The sequence below is a fragment of the Euprymna scolopes genome, chromosome 14 (assembly GCF_053919585.1).
Source record: "Euprymna scolopes isolate OS-2025 chromosome 14, ASM5391958v1, whole genome shotgun sequence".
Lineage (NCBI taxonomy): Eukaryota > Metazoa > Mollusca > Cephalopoda > Sepiida > Sepiolidae > Euprymna > Euprymna scolopes.
In genome coordinates, this window is record NC_136495.1 from 91,630,238 (window position 1) to 91,644,329 (window position 14,092).

The window sequence follows — 14,092 nt, forward strand, 5'->3', positions numbered from 1 at the left end:
TCGCCATGACAGTGCTCTTCTCTCTCCTTCCTGGAGAGCTTGGGTCAAGGGTACATAACTCGGTATTATGTTTACATATGTATGATACTTAATATCTGAATTCTGTATCTGTCTGGATAGAAGACGGCAGAACTTTATTTAAGTATGATATCCATGGGTAAGGGCGTTAATAAACCTGGTGCAAAGTTTTTGTTTATTCACCTAAACTTGTTTTCTGCTCTTATTTACTGATATTTCTTCACTCTCTTTAAAAATCATAAATTGTCATTCCTTGACTAAGTGTACGTCTAAATATAAAGCCTGTACGTATATGGTTACTTATGTATGATACTAAAATAAACTGACACAAATTCATTTATAAATGTTGAGTGTTTGTAGTGCTATGTCGCGCATGAAAAGAGCCCCTGCACTCATCTCTGGTAGGCATTCCAAGACCACATTCCTGTGGATGAGGAGTCGGCTAGTAGTCTACTTGTGTTGGATAATAGTGGCTATGCACATTTGCTTTGTCTAGCACCTCTCATCCTAAACTGAAACTATGAAATAAAATAAAATGACAGCTAAATTCAAAATAATGATCAAACCAGATATACACTTGAAAAGCGATTCACTTCTCCCTTGAATGTGATTTTCACAACGTTTTGGTCGATGTAACCTCCGACCTTCTTCAGATGTTTCTGTCAAACTCGGGAATTTCGACGGAATTTCGAGCGGAACCCTTAATTTACATCATGAGGGTAGCATGCTCTTGTTCCGTCAGCCATGAGTGGATAGAAGTCCTAAGTAATTCACAATTGTATTTTTCCCCGAGTTCGACAAGATACACATGAAGAAGGTCGGAGGTTACATTGACTGAAACGTGAAAATCACACTCAAGATGAGAACAGTACTCGGATGAATCCAAATGACATGAATAATCAATCCTCATCTAAAACATTCTCCCTTGAGGTTTGCATTTACATTCATGGACGTGCAACTAACTCAGATGATGTAGAATCATTTCTCCTAGCAAACTCCTTGGATATCTTAGTACTTTCCTTATAACATCTTTAACATGTTTGGTTATCTTCCACTTTATCATAAGGACTCTGACAGACACATGCACGGACTTGGAGTCTATATTCGTAACACTCTCCCCATGACTAGTGAATTTAAACTAGAATCAGATGACCAGGTTTTCATATGCTTTAAACTAACTTTATAACATAGCGTTAGGTACTTATATTTTCTTTATCACTCTTCCTTGACCCAGGACTGATCAATCACTTCTCTGATAGCAGAGATGTAGCACTCTCATTTGACACTAGCGCCCAAATATATATATTTGGTGACTTCGTTTTTTTATTTAAGTAACTAAGTATTGTTATGAAAGAGGTAAACTAAAATAAAGTGTATATTTAGTTGGTATGTGCTGATTCCTAAAATTAAAAAACATTTTTTACCCTTTTCTTCAATAAAAATACACCAAAAATCAGGAAATCAACCAAGTTTATTGAAAGTTTCAATATTTATTAAATAATGATTACAGAATATAATGGACCCATTCTTTTTATAGAAATCTTACTAATAGATGTTAAAAAATCTTACTCATTGATGTTAATAAAAAAGTTATTAATTTATGCAGGAACATTATGAAAGAAACCCGTAAAGTTTGTGTAAATGATATCAATAGAACTCGAAAAAAAGTAAATTCTTAAACTACAAGGTAGAATGATAAATTTGTCGCCCTAAAGAAAACAACACTACAGCTTTATTTTAAAACTTTTATTGAAAAAATCAATTCAGGTAACTTGATTATGTAGTAGACATTTATTCAATGTAGCCACCTTCAGCCTCAATCACCACCTCGATAATTAGATAATACAGTGAAGCTGTGCTAAAATGTTAAAGCTAAGTGTATTTTATTACTTATTAACACACACTCGTACCTCTGACAAAACATGTTTGTTCATTTACTTTTACCTTTTCACTTTTACTTATGTTTCTTACTTTTTCATTTTTCATAAAAAACAGAAAAGATACAAAAAGAAACAGAACTGTGTCATGAACTCACCAAAGAAACAGATTTTCGCTGCTGCATTTTCAATTTGTCTTCTGTCAAAGCACAATTGGCCAAATGAGCTTGAGAGACGTTCAAAATTGTATCGTAAATTTCCAACTGTTTGCTTTCAATGGATGTCTGATCCTGACTGGAATCAGCCAACCCAATGCGTTGGTCATCTAAACTTTTACTACGTTTAGGTACTCGACCATATCTTACAGCTGCAAAGACAAAAAAAAAAAAATAAAAAAAATAAAAAAAATATTTTATTGAATCTGTTGACCATGCTTTGCCCAATTCTAACAAGTTTATATGTCCCCCGAATCATAAGCTATGAAGATGATATGTTTCACTGGTTGTCGCGATAGTTATTTATTATTTTTTTTTTAATTTAACCTAATCTATTTTCTTCTAATCTTATCATTTTTACATATTTGTACATACAAGATTCACTCCTAAACTAATTAACTGATTATTATGAGTTTAGAAACACAGCTGCTTGGTGTAAGGAATTTAAATTTGAGTTTAATTTAGTTTTATGCAAAGAGAGTGAAATCTATGTGTGAAAATCAAATACTTCAGATTTTTGTAAAATGTTAAAAATAGGTATTAGATATCATTCTCCATATTTTCAGGTTTGTTGGAGTATTTTAAATGGTCGGTAGAGAGTATTATTCAGAGTTATTAAGATATCCTGAATTTCAATTCCTTAAACTTAAGCCACAAATTTTAGACATTTTTCTTGAATTAAAATTTATCAATTTTGATCCAAATTAGGATGAGAATTCTAGACATAAGATTTAGTAGTAGTAGTATATATATATATATATATATATGTATATATATATATATATATATATATATATATATATATATATTAGCAAAAGTACCCGTCGTTGACTGGGTTCAAAAACAGCCTACAGAAAATGGACTCTGATTTATGGAAGTATGATAGGTTATGAAAAGAAAGGGTTGTAAAGAGATAGCTTCGAATTTGGGGGTATCAAAACCTAAGCAAAATATGATGAAAGTAAAAATAAAATAGAGAAACCCCATAATTTATTATACCATACCTGTTCACACTAGAACACTTATCACAATATTCTGTGGATCTATATTAAAAAACCTTGTTAAACTTTGTGACATATTTCCATTCTATGGAGGTCAGGCGCGAACGAACACCCCATAATTTTATTATACCATATTTCTTCAAACTGAAACATAATTATCAAAGTATACTTACGCAGATAGATATGAAAAGTCTTTATTAAAGTTTGTGCCTATTTCCATTCTATGGAGGTCAGGCACGAACGCAGACCCCACAATTTTATTATACCATCCCTATTTAAGTTAAAACATACTTATCAAAGTATTATTATGTACATCTATATCAAAAACACTTGTAAACGTTTTTTTTTTAAATTTTTAAATTTTTTATTTCCAGACTTTGTGGACCAGACCCCACAATTTTAATGAATCATCATTATGCCAGATCAAACATACCCATTCCTGTGTCTCGATACATCTTCTATCATTAGATGTGATCAGTTTTCTATAATAGTCAATCATATAGGAGCCTATTCGTGACCAGACACACACACAGACGTTCAGCTTTATATTATAGAAAATATATATATATATCTTGATTTTAATCTTTGTAAGGAGACATAAAAGTAGTACAAAACTCTTCTGTTTGGGGAATTTCTATTATTAACTACTAATAGAAACTGGAACAGGTATTCTGCTAATTTATTTATAATTTTATTTTTTTGTCAACATAAAAACAATGGCATTTTTGAAATTTACAAATCTGATTAAAACAGTATGAAGCCAGTTTCCTTAAGGACTAACAAGAACAAAAGATTGCAAAGACATTTAATTTTATGAATCTAAAAAATAATATATATTATATATATTTGGCCATTAAAAATAATAGTATTGAATGCCCAACTCATAATTCTTGTATATTCACATATAAGATTTTACAATTCCCCGATTACAAAGAATGAAAGTTCTAAATATATTTTTTAAATTTAATTTTTACATTTTTTTAAATTTCATTAATTTTATTCAATTTATTGTATTCATTTATTCCAGAATCTACACATATGGAAAATCTAAAGAAACCTGGATATGACAAATATTTTGCAATTTAAATATGTCTGACAATTTTTCCTTAATAAATACAAACGTTAACATGAATTTATAGTAACAAGGAACCTATGTAGTACTTACAATCTCTGGACATTCCCACAGCCAAACATTTTTTAAAACGACAATATTGACATCTATTTCGGTTTAATCGAATAACCATACATTTCCCATCACGTAGGCATCTGTATTCAATCTGTTTTTGGATGCTGCGTCGGAAAAAGCCCTGATAAAAAAATAAATAATAAATAATAAAATAGATGAAAGAAAACATATTTGTTATTTGTTCTGCACTAATTTAGAGCAATGCGTCACCTGTTGCATGGGGTTGTACGGATGATCTCAATTTTGAGTCACAAATGACGAATATCTTGTACATCATCTTCACGTAAAATTTTGGTAAAAATTCAGTCATCATTAAAAAATCTTTTTTGATTAAATTTGTCATAACTATTCATAGTCATAATTAGTTGATTAAATTCTTAAAGTCAGACCCATATAACAATATGAAGTGCCTCCAATAAGTTTCCACATTTTTTGAATGAGCATTTGCATGAAACTCTTCGAAGTAATCTCCTCTGGCTGCAATTCACTTGTACTGTTCCAACAAATTCTGGAAAGCCCCATGGAAGCGTGTCAATGACCCCCATCACAGCCTCTTTCATCTCCTCAATTGTCTCATAACAAGAGCCTCTAAGGTTTTCCTTGAGCTTAGGGAATAACCAGAAGTCACAGGGAACAAAGTCTGGACTTTAGGGTTTAGGATGAGGAACTGTCTTGATGCCCATCTTAGTTAAATAATCAGTGATAAGGATGGCGTTGTGAATTGGTGCATTATCCTGGTAGAAATGCTACTAACCCGATTTGAAGAGCGCTGGCCTCTTCTAACGGAATCTCTTCCTGAACTCCCTTAAAACCTCAACATACTTGTCGACTGTCCAGTGGGAACCTAATGCATGTAGATCGTGCCTGTGCTGTCAAAGAAAGGGATCATCATAAGTTTCCGGGTGGATTTGCTTTGGGTCTGACCTTCAACCTGCTTCCACTGAGATCTCTGTCTCTTGGTTTCTGGGTCATAGCAGTAGATCCAGCTTTCATTGCAGGTCCTTATCAATGAAATTCTTTATTTGATCAATCAACTTTGGTGTTCTGACTTCCTTACTCCTTCCACAACTCTTATAACCCTCACAGACTCCCCGCTTTTCTTGAATCTCTTCTGCCACTCAAAAATTGATGCTTGATGGTTCAAAAGCTGTCTGAAGCATTCCATACACTTTTGTAGCATTTTTTCAAGTTTAAAAAATAATTTTATTGCATATTGTTCTTCTACAGGGTCCTTACACCCAGATTGCCTTTTTGAAATTCACCAGCTGTGACAATAAGGCTTTAGTAGGGTGTATTCTAATTCCTGCTGTAGCTGTTCATTTGAACCTGAAATCATAAGATGTATAGCAATAACATACTGAATTTTCAAGAGTCTACGACAATTTTAAATGCCTGTACAAACTGTTATTTGATTCTGACAAAACAATCTGTTTTCTTTTTACTATGTTCTTTACAAAAAAATAATGACTTTTGCTTCACTTTCTTTGAAAAATACTTACCCTAGCTAGGATAGTTTGCAGAATGGTGAAATTTTCCATTTATGACCTAAAAAGTACTAGCTGCTAACAAAATTAGTAAATAGTAATGTTTACATGGATTTAACTGTGTCCAATTCCAGGTACTTATATGTAAAATAAAACATTAGCCTATTTGTTTTCAAAATTACTTGAATATCATAAACTAAATTAATTTAATTTATAACACCTTATTAACATATTCTCATCAAGCAATGTTGCAGATGGTTTTCAGTTTTGCTTGTGCACTTGTTTTCATTTTTTTTATTACAAATTTCCTGACACAAATAAATTGAGAGAGAGAGAGAGAGAGAGAGAGAGAGAGAGAGAGAGAGAGAGAGAGAGAGAGAGAGAGAAATTATTGCAAAAGATTTCTTAAGCTATACAAATTTGAAATAACATACCAACTTTGCTGATTTACAAGCTTAATATGAAAAAAACATGTTAACATTATGGATAAAAATGATTAAAAATAAAACAAAAACAAAAAAGTTTGACTTTGCATTCTTTAAAAAAAATAATGCTTTATATTTCTGTTCTACTAATTAAACAGATTATTACGAGCCAGTTGGAAAAGAGAGAATGAGAGGGAGAAGAAAAAGTATTTTTAGGTAATAAGTGGATACTTGAAAAGAAACAGGTTTTTTTTATATACAAAACATATACAAAGACCCCCCCACCCCCATACAATAACCAAGTACATTTCTATTTGAGTAATACAAATTATTTTTGAATTGAATAGGTTTTTACATTTCTTTAGTAAGATTTTCTTTTCTTTTAACCTTTGAATGTAACAAATGCCCCAACCACAAAATGTTCTCACTTTTTTTTTTTTGCATTACTTACACTTAATGCAATCAAGCAGACTCATCAGTGATGTTGACACACACACACACACACACACACACACACACATATATATATATATATATATATATATATATATATATATATATATATATATATATATATATATGCATACTAGTAGGGAGACCCAATGTTGTCTGGGATTGAATGACGATCAACAAATGTTTCACACTCCTATAATTTTTTTTTGTCATCGAAATCGGCGAAATCGCCCATTTTTTAATCAAATCGATTAATTGCCTACTCTAGTTGGGGACTGAATCGTTTGATCCCAACACATGCTGATGACGGTTGAGAGTTAGAAACATGCTGATGTCCATGGGTATACTTTTTATGCACGTTAATTTAATGATAAAAAAATAAGTAAAAATATGTCCCATGAAAAAATAAGAAGCGAATCCTTCATATATATATATATATATATATATATATATATATATATATATATATATATATAACAAAAAGTGCTTATAATTAAAAAAAAAAAACAAAAAAAAAACACCAAGAAAATAACAGCGTTTCGAAGCTGTTGGTATCGCTAAAAATGACACCAAATCTTAAATTTAAAAGCGATAAAAAACCATGCATTCAAGTGGTGAGTCATCATAGCTCATCAACAGAATGCCAGACTGTGGATGCTGGTGTCATGTATTCGATCCCAAACCATGCTGATGACAGCTGACAGCTAGAAACATACTGATGTCTATGGGTATACTTTTTATGCATGTAATAATATTTAATACATAAATTGCAGGTTTTTGTTCATAAGCCGCTCTTTATAGATGGAAATAGACCCCAGAGGCATATATTTTCTAAAGCTACATTACTTAGAGTGCTTGAATAAAGGAGTGGAGGTGGAAGAAAATACCATTGTGAGATCTGCGTTCATGCAAAATCTCCAAAAATCTCTAAAAAGTAGCCACAGGAATTTCCCTCTGGAAAAAAAGTATAGTAGGTTGCAACATCAGATACCACACACAAATTCAATACATCTAGGCTAATAGCCTAATGGCTATCTTATGTAGATTTTGAACACCTTTGCAGATACATTTAATCGTGATAACAAAATACTACATTACATCCCAAGAGCAACACCATCACAATCGCAGCATTCTTAGAGGAAGGGATACATATTTTTCTCTCTAAATTAATCTCCCACCGTTACCAATCGACACTGGGAGGAAGTCTACACATTCCACAGATTCTATGCTTACACCGCCCATAACTGGCTCATACATACACAAATACCATTAACTTTTCTGTAGTAGCATCAAAAAACAATAAAGTCTCCCTCAGGAAAGTCTGCTGCCTCTGATTAGTTACCCGCTAATTCTCTTATTCTGGAATTAGATCATTCTAAATGAACACTTCAGAACATTACTGCTAACGTTACCCAGTTGTGTCCCTTGAACACTCTCCACAACAGAGAGTTAACTTCCCCACCGGAAACGGTGTAAAAAGAACTTTCGAAATATATAGCGCGAGCGGTACGCACATGTTAAATAAATGCTCTTCGACCCTACTTCAGTTGTCCGTGTTTATTTGCTTTTACAATTACAATATGGCGTCGCTAGGACAAATACTTCTATGCAATCAATTTCAGTTAATACACACTTAATTTTCAAATGACTGTTTAGCTGTTCTGCTAAAACTAAAACATATACGTATCTTCTACATTTTTCTTTCTTTCTTTGTGTTTGCGGCCAAGAAATGTAAACAACATAATAGTAGTTGTTGACTGATATTATGTCAGTCGGGTTTTAATGAATAATTTTCGCTTATTTTTCCCCCTTTACACATCTAAATTTACTCATTAACTATTTTATTAGGATAACACTTTTTTCTCATTCTGATCGCCTGCGCTTTGATAAATAATGTTCACTGTTTTTTTTATTTATGTATTCATACTTTTCCTCTTTTGACATTCATCATATTCTTTTTGGACTTATGCCTTTACTGAAGCACACTGACATAATCATGTGATTATCTAGAAATCCATTAAAAATGTGAGTAGGGAACAGTGTTTTGCACCTATTGCATATTTTCACCTAACAAATTAAAAACAGGTGTAAAACTTGCATTTAACTGGAATATACATTTTACACATTAATGCGGTAAAATAATTGCATGGTGGATTCCAAGATTACATTCAAACAAAAAAATACTGGCAATTTATTTTTTTAAGAATTCAGCATGTTATAAGTAAAAAAAATTATGTTATAAATAAAAAAAATATGTTATAAGTAAAAAACATTATCCTACTATTTCATAAATAATGGCAATATATTTTTTAACAATTCAGCATGTTATAAGTAAAACAAATTATTTTACTGTTTCCTAAATACTGTTAATTAACTTTTTTACACTTCAGCATGTTATCAGTAAAAAAAATTATGTTCAAAGTAAAAATAAATTATCCTACTGTTTCATCAATAATTGCAATTTATTTTTTAACAATTAAGCATGTTATAAGTAAAAAAAATAAATCTACTGTTTCATAAATACAAGCAATTTATGTTTTAACAATACAGCATGTTATTAATAAAAAAAAAATTATTCTCCTGTTTCATAAATATTGGCAATTTATTATTTTAATAATTCAGCATGTTATAGGGAAAAAAAAATTATGTTATGATTAAAAAAATTATTTCATAAGTAAAAAAATTATCCTACGGTTTGATAAATACTAGCAACTTATTTTTTTAATAATTCAGTATGTTATAAGGAAAAAAAGCTATCCTACTGTTTCATAAATACTGGCAATTTTTTTTATACAATTCAGCATATTATAAGTAAAAAAAATATGCTATAAGTAAAGAAAATTATCCTACCGTTTCATATATACTGGCAATTTATTTTTTAACAATTCTGAGAAAGAAAATTATGTTATAAGTAAAAAAAAGTTATCCTACTGTTTCCTAAATAATGTTAATTAACTTTTTAACAATTCAGCATGTTATCAGTAAAAAAAATTATGTTCTAAGTAAAAATAAATTATTCTACTGTTTCATCAATACTGGCAATTTATTTTTTTAACAATTCTGCAAGTTATAAGAAAAATTATGTTATAAGTAAAAAAATTATCCACTGTTTCATAAATACTAGCAATGTATTTTTTAGCATTATCCTACTGTTTCTTAAATACTGGCATGTTATGAGTAAAAAAAAAATGTTATGAGTAAAAAAAAAATGTTATGAGTAAAAAAAAAATGTCATGAGTAAAAAAAAAATGTCATGAGTAAAAAAAAAATGTTATGAGTAAAAAAAAAATGTCATGAGTAAAAAAAAAATGTCATGAGTAAAAAAATTTATCCTACTGTTTAATAAATACTGGCAATTAATTTTTTTAACAATTAAGCATGTTACAAGTAAAAAAATATCCTACTGTTTCATAAACACTAGCAATTTATTTTTTTACAATTCCGCATGTTATAAGTAGAAAACATTATGTTATAATTAAAAAAATTATTCTACTCTTTCATAAATACTGTCAATTTATTTTTTTAACAATTCAGAATGTTATAAGTAAACAAAATTATGTTATAATTAAAAAATCATCCTACTGTTTCATAAATACTGTCAATTTATTTTTTTAACAATTCAGCATGTTATAAGTAAACAAAATTATGTTATAATTAAAAAATCATCCAACTGTTTCATAAAAACTGGAAATTTATTTTTTTAACAATTCAGAATGTTATAAGTAAAAAAGAAAATTCCACGTTTTTATTAAAACTGGTAATTAATTTTTTTTTATAAGTAAAAAAAAAAATTATCGTACTGTTTCATAAATACTGGCAATTTTTTTTAACAATTCAGCATGTTATTAGTAAAAAAAATTATAAGTAAAAAACATTGTACAAAAAAAGTACAAAAAATGACCCTACTATTTCATAAATACTGGCAATTTATTTTTTTAACAATTCAGCATGTTATCAGTAAAAAAAATTGCTGTAAGTGAAAAAAATTATCCTACGGTTTAATAAATACTGGCAATTAATCTCTTAACAATTAAGCATGTTACAACAAAACATATATCCTACTGTTTCATAAATACTAGCAATTTATTTTTTAACAATTCAGCATTTTATCAGTAGAAAACATTATGTTATAAGTAAAAGCATTATCCTACTGTTTCTTAAATACTGGCAATTAATTTTTTTTAATAATTCAGCAGAAGTAAAAAAACTATTCTACTCTTTCATAAATACTGTCAATTTATTTTTTTAACTATTCAGCATGTTATAAGTAAACAAAATTATGTTATAAGTAAAAAATCATCCTACTGTTTCATAAATACTGGAAATTTATTTTTTTAACAATTCAGCATGTTATACGTAAAAAAACAATATCCCACGTTTTTATTAAAACTAGCAATTATTTTTTTTTATAAGTAAAAAAAAAAAAAAATTATCCTACTGTTTCATAAATACTGGCAATTTTTTTTTTTAACAATTCAGCATGTTATTAGTAAACAAAATTATGTTATAAGTAAAAAAAATTATCCTACTGTTTCATAAATACTGGAAATTTATTTTTTTAACAATTTAGCATGTTATACGTAAAAACAATATCCTACGTTTTTATTAAAACTGGCAAATAATTTTTTTTTAACAATTCAGCGTGTTATAAGAAAAAAAACTGTTGTAAGTAAAAAAATTATTTTATAAGTAAAAACAATTATACTTCTGTTTTATAAAAACTGGCAATTTATTTTTTTTAACAATTCAGAATTTTTTATAAGTAAAAAAATTATGTTAAAAGTAAAAAAAAGTTATCTTACTGTTTCATAAATACTGGCAATATTTTTAACACCGTAAGTAATATAAGTTTACAAAGTTATAACTAAAAAAAAAATGTTAAAATTTAATAAATTATCCTACTCTTTCATAAATACTGGCAATTCATTTTTTAACAATTCTGCTTTTTATAAGAAAAAACAAATCATGTTATAAGTAAAAAAAAAGTTATCCTACTCTTTCATAAATACTGGCATTTTTTTTTTTTTAACAATTCAGCATGTTATTAGTAAAAAACACTATGTTATAAGTAAATAAATATTTTATAAGTAAAATAAAAATGATCCTACTATTTCATAAATACTGACAATTTATCTTTTAACAATTCAGCATGTTATAAGTAAAAAACACTATGTTATAAGTAAAAGACACTATGTTATAAGTAAAAAACATTATGTTATAATTAAAAAACATTATGTTATAAGTAAAAAACACTATGTTATAAGTAAAAAACACTATGTTATAAGTAAAAAACATTATGTTATAAGTAAAAAACACTATGTTATAATTAAAAAACACTATGTTATAAGTAAAAAACATTGTTATAAGTAAAAAAAATTATGTTATAAGTAAAAAACATTATGTTATAAGTAAAAAACACTATGTTATAAGTAAAAAACACTATGTTATAAGTAAAAACATTATGTTATAAATAAAAAACATTATGTTATAAGTAAAAAACACTATGTTATAAGTAAAAAACATTATGTTATAAGTAAAAAAAATTATGTTATAAATAAAAAACATTATGTTATAAGTAAAAAACACTATGTTATAAGTAAAAAACACTATGTTATAAGTAAAAAACATTATGTTATAAGTAAAAAAAATTGTGTTATAAGTAAAAAACATTATGTTATAAGTAAAAAAAATTGTGTTATAAGTAAAAAACATGTTATAAGTAAAAACATTATGTTATAAGTAAAAAACACTATGTTATAAATAAAAAACATTATGTTATAAATAAAAAACATTATGTTATAAGTAAAAAACACTATGTTATAAATAAAAAACATTATGTTATAAATAAAAAACATTATGTTATAAGTAAAAAATACTATGTTATAAGTAAAAAACACTATATTTTAAGTAAAAAACATGTTATAAGTAAAAAACATTATGTTATAAGTAAAAAACATTATGTTATAAGTAAAAAAATTATGTTATAAGTAAAAAACATTATGTTATAAGTAAAAAAAATTATCCCACTGTTTCATAAATACTGGCAATTTATTTTTTTTAACAATTCAGCATGTTATAACTAAAAAAAAATATATTCTACTGTTTCATAAATACTGGCAATTTATTTTATTAGCAATTCAGCATGTTATAAGTAAAAAAATGTTATAAGTAAAAAAATTATCCTAATGTTTCATAAATACTGGCAATTTATTTTATTAACAATTCAGCATGTTGTACGTAAAAAAAAAATATCCTACTATTTCATTGTTATGGCTTGCAATAAGCCACAAAGAAAACAGAACAACGGAATAGAGTTTAAACAATGTATTACTGGAACAACAACGTAAAAAGTTTACAACTGAAAAGAGTAGTAAACATCACCGAGCACCGAGCTCTGGTATTTAATCCACACCTGGGATCAAAAGGTCTATGGTTTATATAATGGATAGAACAGTCCATTTGGAAGGTGATTCCCCCACAACACCCCCTTCCCAAGCTGATTTCCACGGTTTTGAAAATCAGTATTTCTTCCTTTTGGGGCAGACTACAAAGGGGTCTGTGCGCTTCCTCTTTCTGCCGGAGCGTCTCGGTTCTGACATCCCTTTTGGAGGGTCTATGTCAAAACAGTCATACACAGTTTCACTGCCGTCCTGCGGTGGTTCTTCTTGATCCTCGTAGAAGCGTTTCCTGATTTGGTTGGAATTTTGGGCCCTGAATGATTATGTAACATGGCCGATTCTTCGTAAGATCGTGCCCGGTTCCCAAAAAGAAACGTTATTTCTAAAATATCTAAAATACATGTTATCTCCGCTGTTAAACTGTTTCGTTGGCATTGTAGAGGTTCTGTTGTGTACTATGTGTTTGGGTAGCAGTTTATCTAATACGGATTTTATTTTCCGTCCAAACATGATTTCTGCTGGGGATCCTACATCTGGTTTGTTCGGATTTCTTGTGATTCTGTAAACCTGCAGAAATTGCTGAAGGGCATTTTCTGTCGGTGTACCGAACGCCTTTTTTAATGCCCTTTTAAGCATATTGGCAAAGCGTTCGGCCTGGCCGTTGGTTCTGGGGCGTCGTAATATGCTTGACTTGATACGTCTTGCAGAATTCTCTGAACTCTGTCGAGGTGAACTGTGTAGCGTTGTCGCCAATCAAACAATCTATCTTTTAGCACATACAATCTTAGTTTTTTTTGTCCCCCCCCCCGTAAAGTGACGTTTGTAATTAATTCACCTTCAAAATGAATTTTTGTACCATTAACAGCCGTTGCTGTTCTGTTAGTTTTTAACATAGTAGGCTTTCGTAATATTTTCCATGTTTTGAGATTTATTATTGAAAGATCCGATCCACTGTCTAATTGGAATTTAATAGCCTTGCCGAAAATGTTAAACGTTACATATTTGCGTAGATTTTCATCTACGACGTCCTTAGTT

General features: G+C 28.9%; 1 protein-coding gene across 1 annotated transcript in view; it reads right to left on the reverse strand.

Annotated features, from left to right (window-relative positions):
* The window catches only part of LOC145293160 (uncharacterized), a 276,947-nt gene that overhangs the window by 26,639 nt on the left and 236,216 nt on the right, over positions 1 to 14,092 (reverse strand). The window contains exons 4-5 of the mRNA XM_080139611.1: positions 4,277 to 4,418; positions 2,054 to 2,262 (exon numbers count right to left, since the gene is read on the reverse strand). Coding sequence (XP_079995737.1) covers positions 2,054 to 2,262; positions 4,277 to 4,418 — 351 coding nt within the window. The remainder of the gene's footprint in view (positions 1 to 2,053; positions 2,263 to 4,276; positions 4,419 to 14,092) is intronic.